The sequence below is a fragment of the Lutra lutra genome, chromosome 8 (assembly GCF_902655055.1).
Source record: "Lutra lutra chromosome 8, mLutLut1.2, whole genome shotgun sequence".
NCBI classification, from domain to species: Eukaryota; Metazoa; Chordata; class Mammalia; order Carnivora; family Mustelidae; genus Lutra; species Lutra lutra.
The window spans coordinates 79,231,790-79,258,307 of NC_062285.1; the positions used below are offsets into that span (position 1 = coordinate 79,231,790).

Below are 26,518 nucleotides of genomic sequence, written 5' to 3' on the forward strand. Positions count from 1 at the left end.
CACCTTGAGTGTTTACAATGTTAAGATGAACTGATATTGCTATTAGAATCACTCTATAACCTCTCAGCAGGCTAACACTTAGAAAGATAAAGAGAAAAAAATTATTAAGCTGGATGTCAGTAGCATTAACAAAAAGAGCAAAGAAAGCAGTAAACTCCCTAAACATCCTGAGAGCCCTTGCTGTGCTCAGAGTAAGAAAGGAGAGCTGTTTGGTGGCCTGGAGGCCACCCAGCCTCTTAAGCACACAGGACAGAGGTGGAGAGCTCCATACAGGGGCTGGTGAGGGGTTGGAAAAGCAGGAGGCCTGGGATCCTCTTCTATGAAGAGCTTATTGTGGCAATGACAAAACTGCATGCCAACCAGAAATGCCTACATTCTGATAGTTTTCTCTTTCAACATATGTCCCTGTGCATCCAGTTGGAAAGCAGATGCCTAAGCTTGATTGCTCTACACTGAGAAAGGAAAGAACTTATCATCCACTGACTGAAATTCCCAGGGGATCGAAGATTGCCAAGAATCAGTACCCAATCAAGATTCAACAGAATGAACCAGGGGCTGTCAGCAGTTAGGAACTCTACCAACTGCCATCCATAAATTAAAAGGAATTTTGCCTCTTTAGCATGTGATTTATTTGGAAGAAGCTTTTAGTGCTATGTTCTGAATGAATCCAAGGAACACTTTACTGAAATGATCCATTTTAGTGCAGAGCTCAGTTCAAGAACCAAAGCAGATTATAATAAGCTTTCAGACAAACTCATCAAGATAATTCCAGCCTCACCACATACTCTAGGTCTGGTTCAAAAAGAATGATCTCGCTCAAAACTAATGGTTAGGAAACAGGAAGAAGAAAAAACAATTCTTTTCTAGTTCTCTATCCACACAAGAGAATACTTTTCTAGTAAGTTCCATATTTTGGAAAAGCTACTTATTCTAAAAGAATCTGAAAGCCCAGCTTGGGTAAATCAATCCTACTAATGAACATTAAAGGTACATTAATAATAGTATCGCAATTAAACACACTTCCTAATTAAGAAATCTGACAACACAGACTTAAAAATAACTTCTTAATTTACGTTTTAATTTTTTTTTTAATAATTCAGCCTCTTTTTAAAAAATTTATTTATTTGACAGAGATCACAAGTAGGTGGTGAGGCAGGCAGAGAGAGAGAGAAGAGGAAGCAACTGAGCAGAGAGCCCGATGCGGGGCTCGATCCCAAGACCCTAGGATCATGACCTGAGCAGAAGGCAGAGGCTTTAACCCACTGAGCCACCCAGGCACCCCCATTTCAATGTTTTTTTAAAGAAATTTCTCACCCTTTCCATCACTCCTTTAGCAAAATGCCACCATTAGTTCACCCTTCCCAGTAAAATATTTCTTTCTCTACAGGAAGACAAATGCCTCCAGCAATCACTCACCTCCTTTCTCCAGTGCCTAACATTCACTAAGCATGTCTGCAGTTCACCGACATCCAAAAGGAGCACACGGTCTTAGCCAAACCTATGGTCAGATCGCTATGTTAAAAAGAAATGGACAAACTATGAAAAAGCTCAGGGTATATGGGACAAAAGTCAGAAGAAGTATCATTGGGATATTGTGCCCATAGGATAGGTTGATAGTGGACAGTTACACAGTTGTTACATAATAAATAGTCTTAACAATAATTACGCTGGCTGGTTTGATTAGTGTCTTTATAAAATGCAGCCCAAGAGTCATTGCTTTCCCGGATCCCTCCACCCATCATGTGCCTCCCTGAAGTAAGTCATAATGATCTGGAAGCAGCCATCCAAGAACAACTAAAAGACCAAAGAATTTACACCACTGAGGAAGAGAGAAAAATTCTCTAGCAAAATGTGGCCCAGTTCATCTTTAAACAAAGCAAAGTGGAAAAAAATTATAAATAGCAACTGAAGAGAATCTGCAGTCTCTTTATAATAAAATCTTACTTAACATCTACTTTCATGAGGTGATCTATATTCTTAACATGGATTCATTTGAGGTTCACACCTGCATTACTAGATTTTAAAGTAGGGGAGGGGATTTATTATTATGAGCCCCCAAACTTCACCTAGAACTGCTGGATGATTTTCCGTGTAGACCTATTAGTTAACACCACATCTCTTTCATTTAATTTTTTTTTCTCAGTCATTTAATTTTTTTTAAAGATTTTATTTTTAAGTAATCTCCACACCCAATGTGGGGCTCGAACTTACAGCCCCAAGATCAAGAGCCACATGTCTTCCTGACTAAGCCAGCCAGGCACCCCTGGGCATTTCATTTTGGAAAGCAGCAGCTGAATGAGACTAGAAATGGCTCATCTGAAACCAGTCAACAGAAAAAGTATGTAAAACTGGGGGTAAGGGGATACAAAAGAGAGCCCGGTTATTAGTCAGTAATACAAACTTTCAACAGATTTTTTTTTCTATCACTTGTAAATCACACTTGGCTAGCTCACGAAGTTCCTCTCAAAGCTGAGACTATTAATAATGGTCTGCAACACACCTGCCCTATTCACAGGATCATATGTGTGGATGAAAGTACAAAATCCCACCTCAGGAGTTTAATCTGCACAGCATTTCTTACTTTGGGGGAAAAGAGCGTAATGCAAGGTCTACAGAAATCCAGCATTAAAACGATACTTAAAAGATCAGTTACCCATTCCGCAAGTGAAGGTCAAAATATTTATGTGCCTCCCTAAGTCCCCTGAATTTAATTACCTCACAAATTCACTTTAGTGTCAAACTGTTCTCCAGTCCTAAACCTTAGTTTCTGGATTTGCATACCTATGGGTAAGGTATTTACAAGAAAAACTTTTAAGACCCAATGAAGTGAAAAAATTCTAACCACTACATTGCCCACAAAGGTAGAAAACGAGCTCATTTTAAGTAAAAATACCATGATCATCATCCAGCCAAGTTCCATGACGGCAGGGCTGAATTTGCTTCACCACCATATTCCTCACACCAAAAATGGTATTGGGCACATAGTAGGTGCTCAGTAAATAGTGTTAAATGAAGGACCCCTGACAGATCCAGCTGAAAAAAAGAGGAAATGACAAAGAACCTATTGAGCCAAGAACTGTTCTTCAATGCCTAGTGTGATCGTTGTCATTTAAAAATGAAATCAATCAAGTATACACATGAAAAGTTGACTAAACATAGTTACATATAAATGTTGCTATGAGTTCTGAAGATAAGAATTCACTGACCTTTCCAATGTGAAAAGGAAAATGTACCCATGTGTGAATGAATTTAACATAATAAAGATAAGGGAAGGAATATTTACATACAAAACATTCCTCAATTCACAGGGAGTAGTTCAGTAAAACACAGTATCAACTGAAATCTTATCTGATTCCAGAGCATGTACCCTAAGTGTGAGGTTTTTTTATTGCACTTGCTACCCATGAGTCAATCACCAACTCATGCAGAAAAACTGGTAACTGAATAAATGTAGTAGGGTCTTTTTTTTTTTTTTCTGGGTTGGGATTTTCCCTATGTGTAGTGACTTCTGAAAACAGTTTACATCATAGTATTCAGCCTAATTTTTTGTCAGACTAATGCCATCCACGCAGTACAAATGTGTCCTAGCAAACAGGCTCAAAGTTCAATCAAAAAACATAAAAGAAAACCCATCCCACACAAACGCCTCATGCCCTGCCTGCACCCTGCAGGTTCACCGTTTTCATGATGCAGCCTGCTGTCCAGAAACCCACACAGGAATGAAAAGAGTTATAATATGAAACTAGCAATCCAGACAAGGCCGACTGCCATGCGCTGACCAGCCACCTGTGTGCCTGGCTCCTATCGGTCTGCATCTTACCTGTGCTATTGCTCTTAGTCCTGACAACCAAGTGGAGAGGAAAGGATTATTCCTACTGCTTTCCCCATTTGCAGATGGGGAAACACAGGTTGAAGGAGATCAGAGATCATGTCCTTGTAGGAGCCATGACTTAAACATGGTCTCGAGACCTTAGGAACAAGGACAGCACAACTTCTTGGACTTTTAATTGCTTTACCTGACCAGCTTCTGACAAAAGTTCATGCACCATTTTCCAAAAATAATTTTAACACTAATCAAATGTATACTCAATATAATACCTTTCCTTTCAAAAGAGGGAAAATTTATGACAACTTTCCAAAGGAAGGAAAATAAATGGTCCACCTTGCCCATAAACATGGTAACTTAGTAAAACTCTAACCCAGTTTCAGCTGTGCTGTATACTGCTCTTCAGATACCATTGTTTCTAAAATAATACCCTGATCTTCAGGGTTTAAAAAAAAAAAAAAATGTAACCTACAAGACAATGTCATCTGATTCAATGTGTTAGCCCCAAACCCCATCAGAGCAAGTCAAAAGGTGCTTCATCGACAGTCTAAGAACGATTGCAAGAATCTTCCCACCACCTGAGAGTTCAACAGAGAAGTGAGCTCCACATCAAATGACACAGGTGTCCTGCCTCCTCCCCTAAGCCAAGTCCTCGCCTGGGACCCTGGACTTGCAGAAGATGACGATTTTAAATTTTTTTGAATTCTGCAGACCAGTTATTAAGTACAGCCATTACTGAAAATGAAACTTAAAATTTTAAAAATCATATTAAAAGCAAAGGTGATAACCACTCAAAGCTCATCACTTCCTAATTGGTTTACTTCGTTTTACTACTAACTCTGTGGTCTACGAGGCAGTGGAAATACTGCACAGTGGTGGGCTCTAACACATCTCCCCCCAATGCCATGGTCAAGGGTGTCACATCTGTAGCCTGAAATGAGCCATGGTAGGAGTATTTATAGGAAATCAGCAAATGCAGCATTCCCCTGGTATTCCTAATTCATCCCATCCCTTTCTGCTGCCACGTCTTCCATCTCTCCTCTCTACAATTTGTCAAATAGAATGACAAGGCTTACAACAAGAACTTACCCACATGCACACACATCCATCAAATTTAAAATAAGAATGAAAACAAAAACCTAACACACCTCCAGATAACATCCTTTTCCACCATTCCTTCATTTATTTAAAAGATTTATTTATTTGAGAGTGAGTGGGCAAGCCCATTTAAAAGATTGATTTATTAATTTGAGAGTAAGCGAGCGAGGGAGAGGGAGAATCCTGAAGCAGACTCCCCACCGAGTGTGGAGCCCAACACAGGGATTGATTTCTTGGCACTGAGATCATGACCCTGAAACTGAAGCCAGGAGTCAGACACTTAACCAACTGAACCACCCAGGCACCTCTCCAGCATTCCTTCATTGTCAAATTTACTGAAAATGTTCTTTCTGTGATTAATTCCAACACTTTCTTCCCATCAATTCATTAATTTAGTCATTTCACAAATATCTGAGCAACTACGATTAGCCAGTAACCGGGGATATGAATGTGAGTAAAGTCTAATATGGTCCTTTCTTCATGAGAGTCACATGTTGAAGCCACCTTGAAAGTCTCCAATAAAGCCGCTGCCTTCGGCTCAGGTCATGATCTCAGCGTCCTGGGATCGAGTCCCGCATCGGGCTCTCTGCTCAGCAGGGAGCCTGCTCCCTCCTCTCTCTCCGCCTGCCTCTCTCTCTCTACTTGTGATCTCTCTCTGTCAAATAAATAAATAAAATCTTTAAAAAAAAAAAAAAAAAAAGAAAGTCTCCAATATTCTATTAATTGCTCTTCTTTCTCCTCCTTGACCTTTCTTTCTTTCTGTCTTTTTTTTTTTTTTTTAAGATTTCACTTATTTGAAAGAGAGAGAATGAGAGAGGGAGATTCAGAGGGAGAAGAAGACTCCCCGCTGAACAGGGAGCCCAATGCAGGACTCGATCCTGAGACTCCAGGATCATGACCTGAGTCAAAGGCAGTCCCTTAACCAACTGAGCCACCCAGGTGCCCTTCCTCCTTGGCCTTTCTTTAAAAATTTACCATTTCCCTAAAATTCTCTTCTTTTCCTCCATGGTCCTCCATAAAAAAATCAAGATTTCCCCAATGACATAGGACTCTCTCTTATCTCGCTTTTTCCTTCCACAGGAATTTCATACATTTCCGTGATTTCATCCTCCTCCAACTGTCAGAAAACCTACTCTCCCCTAGACTTTCCATCTCAGTAACTGGTACCACCATCCACCCAACTGTTGAAGCCAGAAACCCCCAAATCCTCATTTCCTGCCTTTCCCTTACTCTTCTTACCTCTCCCCTTCATCCCAAGCATCAGCAAGTCCTGCAGGACCTATATCCAAAAGATGTCCCAAATCCAACACAGTCCTTGTCACCCTTGGCCAAGACCTTGTTTGTTCACGCAGTCTGTATAAAAGTCTCCAAACCCTCCTCTGCTTTATTCTTGCCCCCTTACATCAAGCACTACAAAGAAGCCAGTGAACATTTTAAAAAAGAAATGTGATCATTTCTCTCCACTCTTAAAACAAACAAGAAACCTCTAAAGTCTTCCTTCTCCACCCAGAATAAAATCCAAACTTAATTTTATGGCCAAAAGGGCCCTTCATTATCTGGGCCTGGCCACTCCCTGACCTCACCTCTTCCAGCTCCCACTTGCTCATTAGCTCACGTCTGGAACCTTCTGCCCAGATCTTGGCAGGTCTTTGCAGGACTAGCTCCTCCTGTCATTACAAGGATTCCGGAGGCCTTCCCTGACCAACCAACCCCAATTTGGCCAGGTCAGGCCCGCCCACCACTCTCTATCACACCGTTCATTCCTTGCTGGTAATTTAGAGTCTGTCTTCTTCTACTGGAAAGGAAGCTACACAAGAGTTCAGACCTTGTCCTCCTTATTTACCAGGACATCCCTGATGCCTAGAACAGTGCCTGACACTTGACAGATGTTCAGTAGCTATGTTGATGAGTGAACAAATGAATGAATAAATGAAGCAAAATCCAAAAACACAGATGAAAGTGGGAATAACTGGAAACCAAGACCCTGAAATGAGAGTTTTCTGGGACCGCACAGAGGAATAAGAACTGGAATCTGAAGTGGTAAAATGTTAACAGGATGAATCTCGTTTCCATCTTTATTAAATTCTGACTTGCCTGTGGTTCGAACTATTTTAGACACAACCTAATTTAGTGAGGGGACCTGTTCTGATGAATCTCTGTTAATTTTCATTGCTGGGTCAAAATATTTTTTAAAAGAAAACTGCATGCTTTAGAAAAGCTTGTGCTGTACCCCCAAAAACACTTCTGAGAAGCAGAGTCCCTAGGCTTCCTCCCATAGTTGTACTGTAATAAACTCCTGTCATACCCAGAGAGTGGGGCGGAGGAGGGAGCAGGGGAACTTAGTGTGCGCTCCTCCCCCACACTCCCAGGGTGCCTGCTCTGCCATGCAAGGCTTTTCCCCAGGGACACAGTCAAGTGTGTCCCACCCGGTGCTTCCAAATTAGAGTGGGGCAGCTACTTGCTGCTTCCAGCGACTCCTGTCTTACCTCATCTAATATAGGGAAAGAGAAGAATGAAGAGGAGGAGGAGGGAGGGAAAGAAGGAGAGAGAGGGGGGAGTCATGAAACACTCACTGGGTACTTTACTTCTCCTGCCCAACCCTGCTACACCAGGTGGTGCTGGAACGTGAAAATGGCCCTGGGGAGCCGCGTCAGTACCTCATCATGGACCACACGGCTCGAGGAGACACTGGGAATCCACTGCTCTTGGGTTCTAGCAGCGATGGGGAGTGGCAGCCACCCCAAGCTCCTCGGTGAGGAAATCGCTGTTGCTTCCCATTCTCCCGGTGAGGGTGCACAGGCAGCGAGGAGGGCTGAGGGCTCGCAGGCTGCTGTGGGCTGCGCTGATGGATGACCCCATTGCTTCTAATTGTGTACGTGGCAGTGAGGGGAGAGAAAGTCAAACAGAATGACAAGGCTTGCAACAAGAAGTAACAGTCCCCTGACCCACTCCCAAGTCCCGTTCCCTGGAAGCAATCATCCTCAAGACTTTTAGGTTTTTTGTTTCCGGTATATATCACAAGGTTTTAAAAAGAACACAATTATAACATTATTTTTTTAAATTTTAGAACTTAGGTTTACTTACTACTATAGAATACTAGGTTTCAGTCTCTCTTACACGGTTGCCAACACACACATACACATGCAAACACACACACACACACACACACACACACACACACTCACACACCCTCTTCTTTACCCCTCATCCTCCAGATAGATTTCTTTCAATATATTTGGTTGAAGTGGTATTCGGGATTACATAATTATGATCTTGTAAAATATCATTCATAGCTGATCCGTCCAATGTACATTGGTTATATTTTCTTTCATGAATCCCCTGAAATAGAATTCATAACCATCAAATGGAAAAAATTTAAAACGTCTGACACTACCAAGTGAGGCCCAAAATGTGGAGCAAAGCCAAGGGGATTCTCAGACATTGCTGCAATTGTTTCAAGAGCAATGCTTTAGTAGAGGACGCGGCGAACATGCGTCTATCTGTGGTTCCAGTAACTCCCCTTCTATGCCTGAGAGAAACCCACATGTATTTGCGCGTGCACACACACATACACACACAAATCCATTGCAGCATAGTTTACAATAGCAAAAATGGTGCAAATAACCTAAATTCCAAATCCAGAAAAGCAGATAAATAAATTGTGCTATTTAAATACTGTACAACAATTAAACCGAACGTACTAGAGCTACACATACCCACGATGTACCTCAAAGTCCTAATGTTAAATGAAAAGCAAGTGATACTACTGACTTAAAGTTTGAAAATATGTTAAAAGGGAGAGGAGATGCAACATGGGGGGTTGAGGGGGTAGGAGAAGAGTAAATGAAACAAGATGGGATTGGGAGGAGAGAAACCATAAGTGACTCTTAATCTCACAAAACAAACTGAGGGTTGATGGGGGGGGGGGGGGGCTGGGAGGGGGGGGTGGGGTTATGGATATTGGGGAGGGTATGTGCTATGGTGAGTGCTGTGAAGTGTGTAAACCTGGCGATTCGCAGACCTGTACCCCTGGGGATAAAAATATATGTTTATAAAATAAAAAATAAAAAAAATTCAGACTAAAAAAAAAAAAAGAAAATATGTTAAAAATACACTATTTGATACTCATTGGTATATACCTATTAAGTAATGGCATATAAATAATCGTAGAAATGGAAAGTGACGAATGCAATGGTGATTACTCTCAGAGAAAGAGGTTAGGGACTGGAGTCAGGGAATGTTATTCTCTGCATGTTGGAAATGATATCCAAATTCTTAGAAAAGAAATAAAAGTACAAAGAAACTTAACTCTCAGGAGCTGATCTTTCACTGAAAATATTTCTTCCTAACAGTGATGTCAAATCAAAGAAATCCCACTCCATTCCTGTGACCCAATCTTAAAATTTAGGAATAAATTGTCCTTCACGTAGAAGGGCTTCCAACATTCACTTCTGTTACTATTTTTTTCTTGCCGCCTGAATCGTATGATAAAAGACCTCGAGAACAACCTAACACCGAGATGTTTATTCTAAATGAACAGATAAAGTGGAAAGACAGCCCTAAGAGTTTGCGCAAAACTGCATATGTATACATTATACTGGGAAAAGGGGACACAATTCCGTGAGATTTTCAAAAGGGTCATGACCCCCGTTACACTCAGGACGTATGAGCTGATCTCATGGTACAAATATGAGCCCAGGCCTTGGGCAGCAGATGTCCTAGAGGAGGTCTCTAGGTCCCTGCTCTGTGTTCTGTCCACAGAGGCAAAGGTACTCAGGGGCAAGCCCGTGGCTCCCGAGTCACACAGACAGGGATCCAAATCCTGGCTCCCCCTGGGATTCAGTGACTCTGGAGAGGTCACTTCCTGTGATTCTGTTTTCTCCTCTACTAAACGAGGCTAACAGTTATTCTGAGCATTAAGTGACTTCATGCCTATAAATGGTGTGGCACAGTGCCTGGCATGTGGCCAGGACTCAGGAGATCTTAACCGTTATTGGCCAGGTCTCTGGTACATGCTCTCCGTTCTGACTTCTGTGCGCAACTGTAATCAGTTTCTTCGTGTGATTACTCATACAACGTCTGTCTCCCCCCACTATTTGTATGCCCCTGGAGGGTAGAAATCTCTCTCGTTCTTGGCCAGGCACAGAATGAGTATGTGTTGAATGGGCGGACAAAAGGATGAAGGAAAGAACGAATGTCTCCCTTTAAGCAGAGCCACTGCTTCTGAGAGCCAAAGTGACCAAAAAACGAAGCAGGGACTATAAGCTGTGCAACTTCCGAGCAACGTATCAGTGGTATGATTGCCACTCCAGCACCACCGCCCCCACGAACTTCCAGTGGCTTAGTATTCTAAAGGTCAGGAACAATTCTTAAAGAAATAATAGGGACAATTATCCCGTCTGAAAAAAGCCTGGCTCAACAGTGACGAGATGAAGCAGAGAGCAGTACAGAAGCAACAGTGGGCTGCAGAGTCCCAAGACCAGGGCAGACATGACTTCAAGGATGAGGTTCACATGGCTCTGGACTGGACCACAGGGGAGGCTCTGCAGTCAGTCGTCACATCCTCCTGCCGTCAGCAAGGCAGAGCAGAAAGGGCTCAGGACTCAGCTACAGAGGAGGCGAGAAGGAAGTGTGAACAGGACAGGTTGCTAGGTCATTCTGCAAAAAGTAAGGCCAGCATCGCCATCCCTCCTATTGGCTGAGAAGATAGAGAGGCAAGGCATTCTCACAGAAGCCAAGGGGAGGTCCTCTGGCTCACAGCTTTCTTGGCATGAACTGAGGTCAAAATGATAACCGAGCTCCTTCCTTTTACACGCCTCTGAGATTTACAGAGAGCCAATAGAGCACTAAAGTCTATTTAAATTATCTCTAAGCACGCCCAGGCAGGAAGGTGATCAGAATTTAATGACTCATCTCAGCTTGTTGCCACTCAATAACACTGCTCTTATCTTTATGTCAAGGAGTATAAAGAGCTAGGGAATGGAATAGAAAGGCAGGATTTTTTTCTTTTTAAGCTAAAATTCTTCATGGGATGAAGCAGAAGAATAAATCAACCACGTTTTTTAAAATTTCAAAAGTAAGGGCCTTATAATTACTGAAAAATAGGGTCTGCATGGCAAATTGTTAGTAATTATAGAGTTGACAGAGGGAGAAAAATATAGTATGTGCTTCAACTTTTAATATGACATAGCATTCTTGCCATCTACAGTCCACAGGATATAATGAATGTGCTTAAACTTGTTAAGTGAAAACAGACTACTAAATAAACTTGACCTTTAATTTGAATATAACATGTGAGTACTCCTGTATGGTGTAGACTGGCCTTTTGTGGAATTCCAAAACAAGACATCCAAAACTCCTAGGTAACAGCATCACCCATAGAACAAGTAACCAGACCCAACTTAGCAGTGTTTTTTCATCTGAATGCAGGGATTCAAGGCAAGCTGTTAAGAAACAGTTACCATTTGCAACCACTCCTCTCTATGAGTAGGATTTCTCAATAGTATGCAACCAAAACAATCTAGCAACATAAACATAAACATAAAATACTTTCCAATTCCAAATTTGAGGCTCACAAAATCCTTATAGCCCTCATTGATTTTTATAAAGTGTGAGGATTTTGAACATACCTAACCTAACCTAAAACAAACCTTATTAATTTATAGTGTAAGATGAGGTTACGTTTAACAAAATATTATACTTTTTTTTCTTAACTGAAAGTTTGAAAGCTATTGATTTAAGTAATTCTCTGCACATGCACTGCTTGGTATGAAAACTTTAAAATGACTTACGAAAAAAAAAATAAATAAATAAAAAAATAAAATGACTTACGATTTCTCTTGCTTATGGGACAGGGAAAAGAGATCGTAAACCAAGCACACTCCAAACACCGTGATGCCTGTCTCTTTGACCAGCATCGCGCAGGTCCCCAGAAACAAACTGAGCAGCAAGAAGAATGGAGAAGTGGTGGGAGGGAAACATTCCCCAACATGATGCTGGTCCACACTCCTGGAAAACAAGATCAAGACTCTTAATCTAAGAAGAAATGTGGGTCACTGAGAAATCAACTCTTAAAAATAAGATTTAACAATCAATTTCACTATATTCTAAGTAAGCAGGTGAAAAAAGATTTCTTCACAAAGATTCATCACAGAATTATTTAAAATCACAAACATGAAAAAGAGCGAATGCCCAACAACACTGAACTTGGTTACTTAAATTAAGGTGCATATAAATTACGGTAAAATATGGCATATAATAAATGGAACACTAAAAAACCACTTAAAATGCTACCATACAGATATAGTTAGTGGCATGAAGGATGTTTAAGTGAATATATTTTAAGTGAATAATACAGATTACTAAGCCACATGCATCAACTCTGGCCCAGGTTCCCTGGGTTCCAATCACAGTTTTGCAGCTAACTAACTGGGTATTATGGGGCAGGTTACTCTGCCTCTCTGCGCCTCAGTTCCCTCCTGTATGAAACAGGATCCCCGTGTTGTAGGCAGAATTAAATAAATGACTTAGTACACACAAAGTGGTTATCCTCATTATTACTACTTTGGTGAAGGTGTTTTATATGCTTCTGTACATAAATCAGTCAGTGGACACAGGTATGTATACCAAAATACAATCCTCATTTTTCTCTGCGATGAAAATACAGATGTTTTGGGCTTTTTCTTTTCTTCTGGTTAATTGGTATTTTAAAATTTATTTTCCAAGGGGAGGTATTGGGTAATTTTTTTTTTCCTCAGTATAATTTCCAGCAGGGATTTTCAAAAGGCCTTTTCTCACCTTACAACACAGAATCAGCCAACACCAAAAAACATCACTCTTCCTTCAGGAGGTGCCACACCCATCACCCCTACTCCTCCAAAGTAAAGGCCAATATTTCTGTAGTTAGGACACCTTAGCTGTATTCTTATGTCTTGGAACAATGACCTAAAATTACATGCCAAATGTGTGGTGGACATGCATTTTTCTCTGAAACTAATCTATAGCTTCAGGTGCTAAGACTGTGAATGGCAGGCACAGCAGAAACTGTAATCCCAAGGCTCATCAGCACACAGAGATAGATGGACATGATGCTGGCCTCCCCATGTTCCCGAATGTACCATCCACACAGAGAAGGCCCTAGAGACTAAGTTTAAACTAAAAGGCAATTGTTAATCTTGTTCTAATACCAGAGTACACAGGAAAGAAGTAATTGGTACATCTGGGTTTCTTTTTTTAAGATTTTCCACACCACCATTTCGGATGACTGGCGATGTAGTGTTAAGTCACAAAGCCAGGCCCCGGAGACTAGTACTAGATAGGCACCCCCCACTTTTCACAAGTGCATGTTATGGCCCACTTCACTTTAATGAAAGACCTACATGAGTACCTATTTTCTCTAACAGGAAGAAATCCAAAGAGGATTTTTGCTTTTACAAAAGAAGGTGAAAAGCAAAAACAGTGTTCCGTTCAGGAGCGTTAGAGAGGCGCTGGACGAACGGCAAAGCGGCCCGGCCAATCAGCTCCATCCCCAGAGCCACACTCAGGGCCGCAGCATCGGGCTGTGTCTGTGAGCACCTGTGCTTTATCTCCATTTACTCTGTGCATCCATTAGCGGGATGTGTCCTGAGGTGTCAGAAATCGCCCAAGAGAAGTTGTTTTTTGTGGTCTGGGAATGCCCCCAATTTTTCCATATCAATTAATAGCTATTGATTGTTCTTCAACTTGAGGCCATTTTAGCTTACAAGAGGTGTTCACAGAAACGCTCTACTCTCAGGTAGTGGGGGAAACCTGTACCAAGAAAACGCTCCACTTGTTAAGCCAAAATTTCGGAAGAATTAATTCATTCTTGGTCATCCAAGGTCTAAACTGGTTTATAACAGGGTTTCTCAGTCTGCGGACTACTGGCATTTTGGGGAAAATGACCCTTTGTTGTAAGGGTTGTCCTGCACATTGTAGGACCCTTGGCCTCTACTTACCGAGCACTGGTAGCACCTTTCTACTTAATGACAAGCCAAAGTGTCTCCAGACACTGCCAGATGTCTGCAGGGGAAGAGCACAACTGCCCCACATGGAGAAACACTTGTTCAGAATTGTGCTGCTCAGGGCCACTGGACTCTCAAAGATGGCAGGCCAATGAACTCATTCAAAGATCAACACTCACAAATCCCTAACCAGCCATCCCTCTGTGAAATATGGTGACATGAATCACTGGCCCCTTTTTTCTGGGCCAACCCCTGTGCCATCAGCCCCATTCCCATTTTCTTTTTGACCCGCCCCTTTCCCTGTGTGGATGCGTCACAACTCAAGTGAGAATCTGAGCACTGTGCGAAGTAAAGGCAATATAATGGTAAATTATTTTATTGCTTTTCCACATTCCAAAGCAAGGAACTTAATGTATTGTGATGAAAGGATGTGTAAATTTGAAAACTACAAATGAAAAACACTACCTCCAATTCAGCCTTGTTATTTTAAGCTCTGAGCTACTTTAGTGAGGATAATAAAGAGGAAACAGAATTAGGACCAAAATGAAACGGAGGAATTAAACAAATCACGGCCAAATAGAAGAGAGGACTACACCCAATATTTATTGGCCTGGAGCTTTCAAATTCCATTCTCAGTAAGAAATGACAAGTAAGAATAATCAAGAAGCAAGAGCTTCCCAGCACTGGGAGAGCAGTTCCTTTCAAAGGCTACTGCAAGGTTCAGAATGTGGCTGGAAGAGACAGCAGCGCCACATTTCCTAAGGCGGGGGGGGGTTCTATTCTGGTCTCCACAAAGCTCTCTCAGCATTTTGCTGCTAAGAAGCTTTCCTCCTTTCTCAGATAGATGCTCAAAGTCCACACACACACACACATACACACGAGACAGAAATTCCTGAGGGGAGAGCGTGATTGTCACCACAGAGAAGGGCATTCTTAGCCATACATACCTATTGTAGGAGAGAAAGGCCAACAGAAACAGCAGGCATGCTAACACATCAGCTCTGCCAACAATTCCAGCCACCTAGAAAGTTTGAAAAAATAAAGACCTCAGAAAATTGCTTTCAGAAAACTTACAGAAATGCATTCGATTTTAGATGAATGAAAAGTATACAATAAAATAAGAAAACACACTGTTCTTCAAATGTGACGACTTAAGAGTAACCACCTCCGGTTATCATATATATAACAATAAGTTTATAGAAGGAGAAAAAGAGGATAGAAAGGAAAAGAATTTTCATGCTTAATTTCCTTTTTCACCTTTCTCCTATAGAAGGTCAATTTATATCATCAAGGTTTATTCATTTGTTGGTTTATTAAAAAATACTTTTTGAGCAAGGCCTGAGGGCCAGACACTGCGCTAGTCTTTGGCATCAGAGTGCTAATGGAGCAGAGGATATTTATAGAGGACCAGGAAAAAATAAGTTTAGGAAACAATAATCCTGGTAAAAAGAGGAATGAGTATGAACTCATGACTGCCATGTGAGCACATGTGCTTGCATGTCTGTGTGTGTGTGTGTGTGTCCTAGTTCTGTCACCGAAAGAACCTAAAAACAAGATAGCCCAGTAGCAAAGAGCCATCCTGACACAGACCACAAACCATTCCTCCACTAAAGAGTACGTGGGCTTCCTGGAGAAATGGCTGGTTCCAGGGCTGAGGCGAAGGAGATACGAGAGGAACTTAGATCATTTTATCATGTTAGAAGGTAAGACAGTGTGCGAAAAGTGACAGGTACATATTCAAAAGGACACAGAAGCCAGTGACAAGGGGCTCCTACTGACTGAATATCTGGCCATTTGAACATCAAAATAAATAAGGACAATGATAAAGCAAACCACTGGAAAAAAACAGATATCCATGAGCATATTCTGATATTGATGAATGGAATAAAGAAAGCACATATGAGTACATACATAAATACAGTAAGCAAGTGAATGGGAGAGAACAGAAAGCTCTTCCTTACATGGAAAAGCTAGTTAATGAATGTGGAGGGAATAGTGCAGTTGGCAAATAGCCATTTTGCATCCAAAAGATGCAAGATTTGAATGAGCAGAGAGACATCACAAAATACCAGTGGATACGAAATCTAGAGTGTAAAGGTTTAATAAAACATGGAGTATTAGTAGGGCTTCCACACACTTCCTTCAAAACAATTACTTGTTAAATAAAAAAGTATAAAGAATAATTATACTATGGGAAAAGCACTTTACACCTTAACTGGGGAATCAAAGTCGACCTCACCAATAAAGGGCAAATGGATGGGGCATGTCTCTGCATGTCATACCCTGAGAGGGACACAATACCACTTTTGTCAAATCCCAGCCAGGGATACATAACCTGGCTGGGATATAATCGTGAGAAGACATCAGACAAACCCAAGGTAAGGAACACTCTATCAAATACACAAATACATATATTTCATATTATTAAAGCATAAAATACAATTCTACATTATTATTTTATATCATTAAAATATAAAAATATTTTAATATCTCCTAATTTATATTGTATCATGATTTAGTAGATATAGTATAACTCCTATAATCTAATGTATTATAATACTGCATATATTACAATTACATGCTTATTATACTTACATAATATACCACATATGCATATATTATTTTTATTTTATATATTGTATTTTTACATTTACATATTTTGATATCATGTATTTACATACAACAATTATACTATTTGTACTTGTACATTATAAAATTTTAATATAAAATATAAATAAGTAAGTTTAGAAAATATAAGTTTTATAAATCATGGGCTAGATTCTTTAACACATATGTATTATATATAACAACCATTTGAGATGATATTACACACCAATTGCAATGTTACAGTAAGTATCATATAAACCTTTTGTAATATACATATTAAATATGTTTTAATTATATTTAAAGCTTTGAATTATATTATAGAAAGATAATGAAGACCGGTAACTGCTCCAAACTTGAGACTAAAGAGAAACAATGACTAATGGCCTTAAATATACAACTAAATAGATATATTTATATATATATGTATATATGTATGTATATATATATGTGTGTGTGTATATATATATATATATATATATATATATACAACTAAATAAATATACAACTAAATTATTCAGGTGTAAAGAGGCATGAATTATGCAACCCACTCTCAAATGCTTCAGAATACAAATAATATTTTTATCTATTACGGGGAAAAGAGAGGAAGAATGACAAAACAATTGTGGCAAAATGTTAAAAGTTGATGAATCTGGGTGATGAGTATATATATGGTCATTATATTTTTGAAATATGTGTTACTTAATAAAGGGGCTGAAGTGGAGGAAGGTAGGGGGTAGACAGCTATTTATAAATCTTTGTGTTAGTCCACTACTACTTAAAATGTATAAGGACTTCTCTTGTCTTTTTGAAATTCAAGAAATAAAACCGTAAAGGGAAAAAATGGAGTAAGGTTCAAAAAATGCTTCCAACGAAGGCCACATACGATCTGGCTCTTAAAGATGAGTATGAGCTCACAAGGGAAAGGGACAGGGTTGACATTTCAGGCACACAAAGTTGCATCACCCAAACCATCCAGGACCTGAGGTCCACAGTGGGTTAGAGAATCAATCATAATTAACAGCGGAAAACGGTGTTCTGGGAAATATACCTATAAACACTCTCATACAATGAGCACACTTTGCAGTCAAAAGGTGGGGCGATGACAGGCACCTGCAGCTCGACCATCCAAGGCTGGAATACAGACTCCTTCTCTTGCCATTTAAGTGAGACTCAAACTTGTTATCTTTAATTTCTGGGACTTGCTTTTGTTATCTTTAATTTCTGGGACTTGCTTTTGTTATCTTTATTATTTTTTTTCAGATTTTATTTGTTTATTTGAGAGAGAGAGAGAGAGAGCACGAGCGGGGTTGGGGCAGAGGCAGAGGAAGAAGCAGGCCCCCCACTGAGTAGGGAGCCTCATGTGGGGCTTGATCCCAAGACCCTGAGATCATGACCTGAACCGAAGACAGACGCTTAACGGACTAAGCCACCCAGGCGCCACCCTTTTGTTATCTTTAAAATGAGCCTAACACTCCTACCCCGTGTTACTGTCATGGTTAATGAGATGACAGGTCTGAAGGGCCCACTCAGTGTGGGTGTCCTTTCTTCATTTTCCCTGCAGAAAAGGTAGGTGGGACTCGGCGCTGAGACAAGTTTTCTTGAGGGGCTTATAGAAACCATCTTTTTATATTCAAGGCTTATATGTATGATATTTTAATTTAACTTTATTAGATAAAATATATTAGTTTAAAAGTATAAATAGAAGATAACGTAATTATATACTTGCACAGAGACTGATAGCAAATCACATACTGAGCAAAATCCTAGTCCAGTCCACAACAAGAGAAACCTGGAGATGGCTAAGGAATTTCACGAGCAGTACAGAGTTAAAAGGTATTAGCTGATGTGGATGCCTGGACCACACACTGTTCATTGATCCGTTAATCTATAAGGCGTTTGAGGGCCAAATCAGGAAGACTGCCCAACTCAGGGGAGCTAGGCTGTAACAATATGGTGTCACCTCAGTGTCGAGAACCAGCTCAGACTCACAATCTGTAAAGCAACAAATGCACAAAGTTCACGTGGGAGCCCAGATCTGCTCCGTCTACACCACCGCATCTCTGAGCACGGAGCTCAGCATCACCCGCAAGGCCCCTGGAAGGTTAAACAGAGAGCTCGGCTCACTAGCAACAAAGTCTAGGGATAAGGCCACACATCTGGGCCCAGAGGGACACTCATCATAGCACAACCTCTGAGCAGAAGCTCAGAGGGCGTGTTGAAATGTTAGTGCAGACATTAACAGACTCTGTGGCCAGTTCCAAACCACCATACATTCACTGAATATCCCTGTTGAGCTGGGGTCTCTGGGGCAAGGGGGTTAGATGTCTTAAAAACAAGGTGCTTGCCATCAACTACTAAATGTCTAGACCAACCATTCACTTTCTCTGTGATTCAGTCAGTCAGTATCATCAAGTTCAGTAACTGCATGATTTATTCCACTCCACAAACATTTTCCAAGGGCCTCCTATTTGCCAGGTACTATGCCAGCTGGAGGGATATGACCTAAGCCTCAAGGAGCTTAACACCTGGTGGGGAGTCAAAGCAGGGTATTAATATGATACAAGCAAACTGTGTGTATCATAAAGAGGAGAAATCATTGCCATGAGAAGAATGGAGGGACTGATTTTGACTGCAGAAGCTGGAGGCCTTCATGGAAAGGTTGACATTATACACTAAAACCTAAAGGACAAACAAGAAGGACTCAGCAAACTCAAGTCAGGGGATGCAAATCCGGGGTGGAGAAGGACCACAGAAGCATTCTAGGCAGAGGAAAGCACAGTCTGAAAACACATGAGGTGATTCTAGAAGGGAAGGCATTAAGTGATGAGAGCATGGAGTAAGCACATTAGAGGGGACAGGAGTAAACAAATATGGGATGTTCAGTTGGAGGTCCTGGGCTTGATTCTACCGACAAAGGGGGCTGAACTGTAGGATGCTGAGAAGTACAAAGGACTTAGCCAAAAGTACATGCAGATGGATAGCACGGACTCTGCCTTGTCAAGCTGCAGGCTTTCCTCACCAAGAAGGTAGTTGTTACCTGGGAACTGAATCCTGTAACACATACCCAAATGATGGGAAAAAAATGAGTGAACATCATTGGGTAGAATTCAAACAATCACATCTAAGTCCGAGCAAGCGTAACAGAAATACCAATTAATTTAATTTGCCCCCCAAAACTTTTTCTTTCTTAGCATACCATTCATAGGCTTTATAAAAGTATACCATGTGTATCAAGTTATTGATTGTTCTAGCTGCACGAATGAGTCTCATTACTGCCAGAAAGGGCCAGGAAACAAACACTTAACATGCAACAGCTGGGGACACTGGGTGGCTCAGTGGGTTAAGCCTCTGCCTTCGGCTCAGGTCATGATCCCGGGATCCTGGGATCGAGCCCCGCATCGGGCTCTCTGCTCAGCGGGGAGCCTGCTTCCTCCTCTCTCTCTGCCTGCCTCTCTGTCTACTTGTGATCTCTCTCTGTCAAATAAATAATTAATATCTTTAAAAACAAACAAAGCCAAGCTGACTGATTAGATCATGACTGATTCTCTCTTACATGTGCTCTTCATCTTACATGTGTTCTGGAAATGCTGACCTTAGCCTTCAACACCGTGTGTCGGCATTTCCTGCTCTCGCTTTTGACTTGACATAAGTGCCTTCCTTCCAACCAATAATGTTTCTATGATGACTGCTAAGTTTCAATTACCACCAGGGAATTACAATGATTTTCCACGTTTTCCCAATTTCTCTACTTATTTTTCTGATGATTCAGCTCTCCAAAAAAATATACTGTCAGAAAACCCTTTGAAGAATCGCAAGGCCTTCAGTGAGGAAAGGTATGGGTCTATCCTAGTCATTGCTAATACCTCCTGCACTTAAATACTTGTTGAAAGATTGTGTAAATAAATGAATTTATTCCTTATACTTAAATTGGAGATAGTTTTTTATTACACAACATACTGCTTTGTCTTGTATGCATTTATGTGTATGTTCTTTGGCTTTTTTAGGAATTTGTGAACAAATTATGGGTAGGGACCCACTACCCACTCACATACCCTCCGGGCACCTAGCAGTGCCTAGACCAAGCAAGAATTCATTTACTATATGTTGATTACATAATTAAGGAAACAAATCCTTAATCACACCAACATGTTGAAACAAAACCCCTCCCTCAAAAAATGTTAATCCTCCATCCTTCCTGGGATTACTTAAGGTCCTGATTTTGTTCTTATTTAGCAAAGGGGAGATAAATCCCTCTGACTCCCTCTCCAGCCACACTATGATCTATTTTTCTTTTTTTTTTTTATTAATTTATCACACTAAGTCTTCTATAACACAATGTTTTTTTCCTATTTCTCTGTCTTCTTCCTTAGAAACCTAAACTAATACCTATAATTGACTAACAGTCTCCTAATTTTACTTCCTAGTATATATTGTTATGTTAAGTCAAATTTCTTCACCTCCTTCTTGCATATCTCATTTCCTTGTGAATGCAAATAGTTCCTGTAAAATTTTTCCCTAAACATCCAGCTCTCAGCCTCTTTTGTCCCTATAATTGTGCTACTATGGATTTTTTATTTTTATTATTAGCTTGTTGAAATCTTTTCTTAAAGGTCACCTTGCTCACAGGATGTTTTTCCTTTTTCTTAGAATTCGACCAAACTACCAGCTCATGATCCCACTGTCCAAGGTACCTGGACTCCCTCTCTGGAAGCATAGAATTAAGACTGTTATTGTTCTATCCTTTATTCTTTCCTGCAAAAATTTTCCCCAAGACACTCCAACCATATATTTTCCACTGTACTTTGACCCGGTGTCCTATATTCCATATGGCTAGGAGCAGGAGTCCTTGATTATTTCTCTTCAGGTGACATCCAAGAAGAATATTAAAAACTTGGGTATCTCATCTTTTAAAATTTGTATCTAAAATTTTTTCATCATAATTTTACATACTTGAAGGATCTAACTTCCCATGCATTGTAAATACTGACATTTTAAAAATAAGGCTGTAATGTTACTGTTTTAAATGTACCAAATGGAATCTGAAATGTGCCACCGCAATTTGAAGCTCATTATTTTCCATTTACACAAACATGAACAGGCTCTTCTTTAAACGACAGACATTTCACACCCATTCCCCTCGAACTCTTATTTCTATTTTATTTCCCTCTGAGCATTGTTTCTTAATGTATTGTATAGTAATGCTTAAAAATATTCTACTTATCATCATCTCTCTCTGTAATAAAAATACATTACATCATTAAGTTACCACTTAGTATTAATACACAATTGCTCAATACATCATAAATTAGAAAAAATTATAACTACGGGGCGCCTGGGTGGCTCAGTGGGTTAAAGCCTCTGCCTTCAGCTCGGGTCATGATCCCAGGGTCCTGGGATCGAGCCCCGCATCGGGGTCTCTGCTCAGCGGGGAGCCTGCTTCCTCCTCTCTCTCTGCTTGCCTCTGCCTACCTGTGATCTCTGTCAGATAAGTAAATAAAATCTTAAAAAAAAAAAATTATAACTAGCTCTTAGATATAAAAACACACTTCTTAATAACAGGTATAACAGGTTTTTCTTTTTTCTTTTTAAGATTTATTTATCCGAGAAAGAGAATATGAGCGGGACAGGCAGAGGGAGAGATAGACTCTCAAACAGACTCCCCACCCAGCACAGAGGCTTGATGTGGGGTTCAATCCCACGACCCTGAGATCATGACCTGAGCTGAAATCAAAAGCTGGCCACTTAATGGACTGAGCCACTCAGATGTCCCATGTTTCTTTTCTATAAGTGCAATTATTGACTGAATATTACTTTAGGTTAGAATAAGAATGCATGTAGTATCAATTCCATTCCTAGCTTTCATCTTTAAAGAAATGTTTGCATAAATGAGACAGAAATAGCTATGTTACAGCAGTGACTTAATTCTTTGAACACTAAGGTCATTGACAAAATCATAGTCATCTATCATATTACAAAATGCTTAATGATCTACCAGCCAACACTCAATCAGATTCTCCTTTAATTTGGTTGGAAGCAAATAATTTCACCATAGCCATCATGAGAGTTACCTATCATTAGAATCATTTGCTTTCATGGTTTCTCAGCACTACAGCAAAAATGGCTTCACCAAGACTTTCCAAAGGACTATTATTTATAGCCTTCCACTTAGAGGGACCTTTTCTATTTAAAATACTCAAGAAAGGGCTGGAAAATTTACCTTAAGTAATGTAATTTTTTTATAAATTGATTTTTTTTGTCTCTCATTCCAAATATATTTGTGTCAAAACCTTGGGCTTACAGATATACAATATTGTTTGTGGAAAATGTCCATCATGTAGCCTAACTGGCAAAAACAGTCATTACAACACCAGTTAGCCAAATCAGGCTTCTTGTGTCGGCTCAAATGAACATATTATGACGCAGCCCCATGACAACCATCTCACTTCTGAATTCAGAAGATCAAAACAGGCTACCATACCCCACTTTTAATGCCACGTTCTGTTCCTCACAGAAATATGTGGAAGACAGCGATATGAAGCCCCACTCCAGATCTGTGATGCCTCAATTGAAGGAGACTTTGCTGACACCAATATATTAGATTTTTTCTTTATACAGTACCTCAGAGATGTGGACACCTGGGGCAGAGTAAAATTCTGATGTAGGTGAGACATTCATTTTTATTTTTCAATGAGACGACAACTGAAAGGGGAGGAAGGGTGAGGAGAACCAATTTGACACCTTGACCCCTGGTGTATTCTCAGACAGACAAACTATAGGCAAGTGTCCAGATGCAAGCTAAGGCTCTGGAAATGATTCTTTTAAAGCCATGGGGCTCAGGAACCCCTTGGAAAGTCTTTGTCTACCCCTAGCAATATGGACACAATAAAACAACTGTGGTTCTTAAGCCATGAAACAAAGTAACTTGATAATGCCTTCTCAGTGCATGATCAAGTCCATATTTCAAAGAGGACCAAACAGATCTGAACTATCTATACTTTTTAAATAAATTTTGCATCACCTACCAAGTAACTACACTTCACACGAAATAACCTGAAAACCTATTTCTAAGTCCCTATTGCAACTCTGTCTTTCTAATCTGAAGAACGTCAGTCTAACTCTTTAGCCCTCCCCTCGCACTCACTGTTCAGCATCATAAATATTATAAACAGAAAGCAGAGAGAGAAAAGTTAAAATTCAAAAGTAGAGCAGGAACAATGCCTCAGCACAGTAAGTACCTCAAAATGCTCTGTGCTGTTTAAAACACATTAGAAATTGAATTTTCTTCAAATAAAGTACTGTGGCCGTCTATAACAAAAGAATAACAGGTTATCTGGAAAAGCCAGTTAAAGTGTGAAGGCCATGTGAACATTCAAAAAGACAAGCTGTCAAGCAGAATGATTTATATATAAAGATAAACATTTCAGTGGAGCTTTGAATTCACGTGGTTTTGAAAGGGGGAAAAAAGATCAGTTTAGCTTTTTTTTTTTTTTTTTTTTTAGTTCCTTGTTTCATGGAGCTGCAATGATACTCACCGCCTCTGTGTGGACAGGGTGCACAGCAAAAAGCAACGCTGTAGCGAAAGCCAGTCCCCGGTTCCTGAAGACAGCTTTGTCACAGGTGTACATCAGGACGAGAGTCACGAGACAGTGTAAAACCACATTCACCGCATGAAAGTAGAATGGGTTCATGCCAGTCAAAAATATGTTCAGCCTGTACAAAAAGACAGAAACAGAAGACGAATCAGCTACATACAGAACAGAAGCACAAGGAGAGAGGAGGGAATCAATCATTTTGAAAGATAAGCTGTTCAATCGATTCTTTTTTAAATGACTCCCAACATCAGGTTACTCTAGATGTGGGAGTATCATTTTTCCCCATTTCAGGATGTTCTTATCTGCAGAAACCATTGCAAATGCACTGTAATTTTATTTCAGAGAACTCTGTTGGCCTCACTGACAAGGCAGGCAAAGAGGTGCTGAACCTGTTTTCCCTTTAGTCCATGGCTCATGCGAACGACCCCATGATACTCTTGCTATCGCTGCCGGCTCTTCCCAAAGAGCTGAGCCTTCAAAGACTAGTCCACAGTGCTATGGGTCAGAGCCACAACCACTGGAGAGGAGAAAAAAGCCACAAGACTGTGACTGTCACAGTTGGGACAAACCAAGCATGAACGTGTTCTCTCACCCGCAGTAACCCCCAAGAACCAAATTTCCAGATTATGCACCTGGAATGATCGTTAATTACCACTCCACAAAGGATCTTCGGGGCATCTGAAGATGCTATTACCAGCTGCAGCTGAAATTAAAAGGATGAGCAAAAGCACATCATTTCAGAATCTGTATTGAATGTTTTCTAACTTAAATTCCCACAGACCTTAAAATTTGAATTCTAAGATTATGACGAAGAAACTAAAGTCAATCACAGAAAGAAGGGAAACTCATGGGGCACCGGGACGGCTCTGTCGGTTAAAGTGCCCAACTCTTCGTTTTAGCTCAGGTCATGATCTCAGGGTGGTGAGATCCTGCCCCTGCAGGGTCTCTGTGCTTAAGATTCTCTCTCTCTCTCTCCCTTTCCCTCTGCACCCCCAACCCCATTTGCATGCTCGCACCCTCTCTCCCACTCCCTCTAAAAAGAAAAAAAAAAAAAAGGAGAGGGACAAATTTATTGTTCAACATCTTAAAAAATACTTTCCTGAGATAGAAATGCAGAACAGAGAGACTTAAGGTTGCCTTAAATTTAATAACAGGACATTATGTCCCTAATTGATTCTGCAGGGTTAGCAAAAATATAGTTGTATAGGGAGCACCCTAAATGGGACTGCCTGTAGTTGTCTATACTCCAGCTCATTTCACTGAAACAGTAATCCCTAGATCTGCTTCTCTTAAAGAAACACCTTCTCTTAGCCAAAACAATTGAAAATGCAAAAGTCAACTTTAGCGATGGCATAAGCATATTCTAAATACTTGACTTGAGTTGTGCACGAATTTAACCTACAGAATTTTAAACATCTCAAGTTTTATTTGGACACATGAATATAAATGTCATAGTTACTGACTCCATTTTCATTCCCACTGAAGTAATCAAGCCTAGAAAAATGAATTGCTTTGTGGAACCTGACTTCAGGGCTCTGAAGCAAGACTCCAGCGAGCCGTATGATGGCCAACCCACAAGTCTGTGCACACCCCCCAGAGTCCTGAAGATGGAAGCATGGTGTGAAACACCCCATCTAGAACAATGGGCCATGAACTAGGGGGTGGGCAGGTCCGGCTAAAAAAGAAAGAAGACATCCCATTCCAGTACAAGAGGACCCACCTGCTGTGAGCAAGCTACTGAAAATCACCCAGATCGGGATGCGGGAGCTGTGAGAAGGGCAAGACCAGGTCCCTATCCTTGAAGAACTTGGGCGCAATTCCCAGAGAGCCCACCCACCTGAGCTGGTTTTACATCAGTGTCTACTCCATCAGGCTAAGCTTTCCAGACCAACTAAGCCATTCATTCCAAGTTCATTCACACCCATGACAATGAGACAAAAGAGGCAATCTTACAAACAGCTGGTGAGTGTCTAGAGGGAAGGTCTCAAGCTTATCAATGTGTACCAAAAGGCTTTAAGAAGTACATAAACATTGACCAAAAATTCCACTTCCAGGAATTTTCCATAAGGAAATAACCAGAAAACTGTTCAAAGATAGATACAGGTAGATATAGATACAGATACAGGTATATAGACATAGATAGACAAATGTAACATTGTGATATAATAAGAAATACATATTTCGGTCTTTATCCCAACTCCTGGTAGAGACTCTAAAACCTCTGTAATTTCTTCAGTCATAAAGGTACTAGGACAATCTTTTGTTCTAGTATTTGGTCTTTGGCGCTGGTTCCTGACACAGAACTCCTAAATCCCTCAGAACTCCCCAAGTGGTTGGATTATCTTTTTTCTAAGAAGGTGACTCTTGGTGGGCTCCTATGGCTTCTGGATGTGGGCTGGTCTCCCGAAAGATCA

At 40.5% G+C, this 26,518-nt stretch overlaps 1 protein-coding gene across 1 annotated transcript in view; it reads right to left on the minus strand.

Annotated features, from left to right (window-relative positions):
- TMTC1 (transmembrane O-mannosyltransferase targeting cadherins 1) overlaps positions 1-26,518 on the minus strand; it is a 266,800-nt gene that overhangs the window by 215,444 nt on the left and 24,838 nt on the right. The window contains 4 exon segments of the mRNA XM_047740854.1: positions 7,582-7,788; positions 11,756-11,932; positions 14,853-14,926; positions 24,045-24,222. Of these exon segments, the coding sequence (XP_047596810.1) occupies positions 7,582-7,788; positions 11,756-11,932; positions 14,853-14,926; positions 24,045-24,222 (636 nt within the window).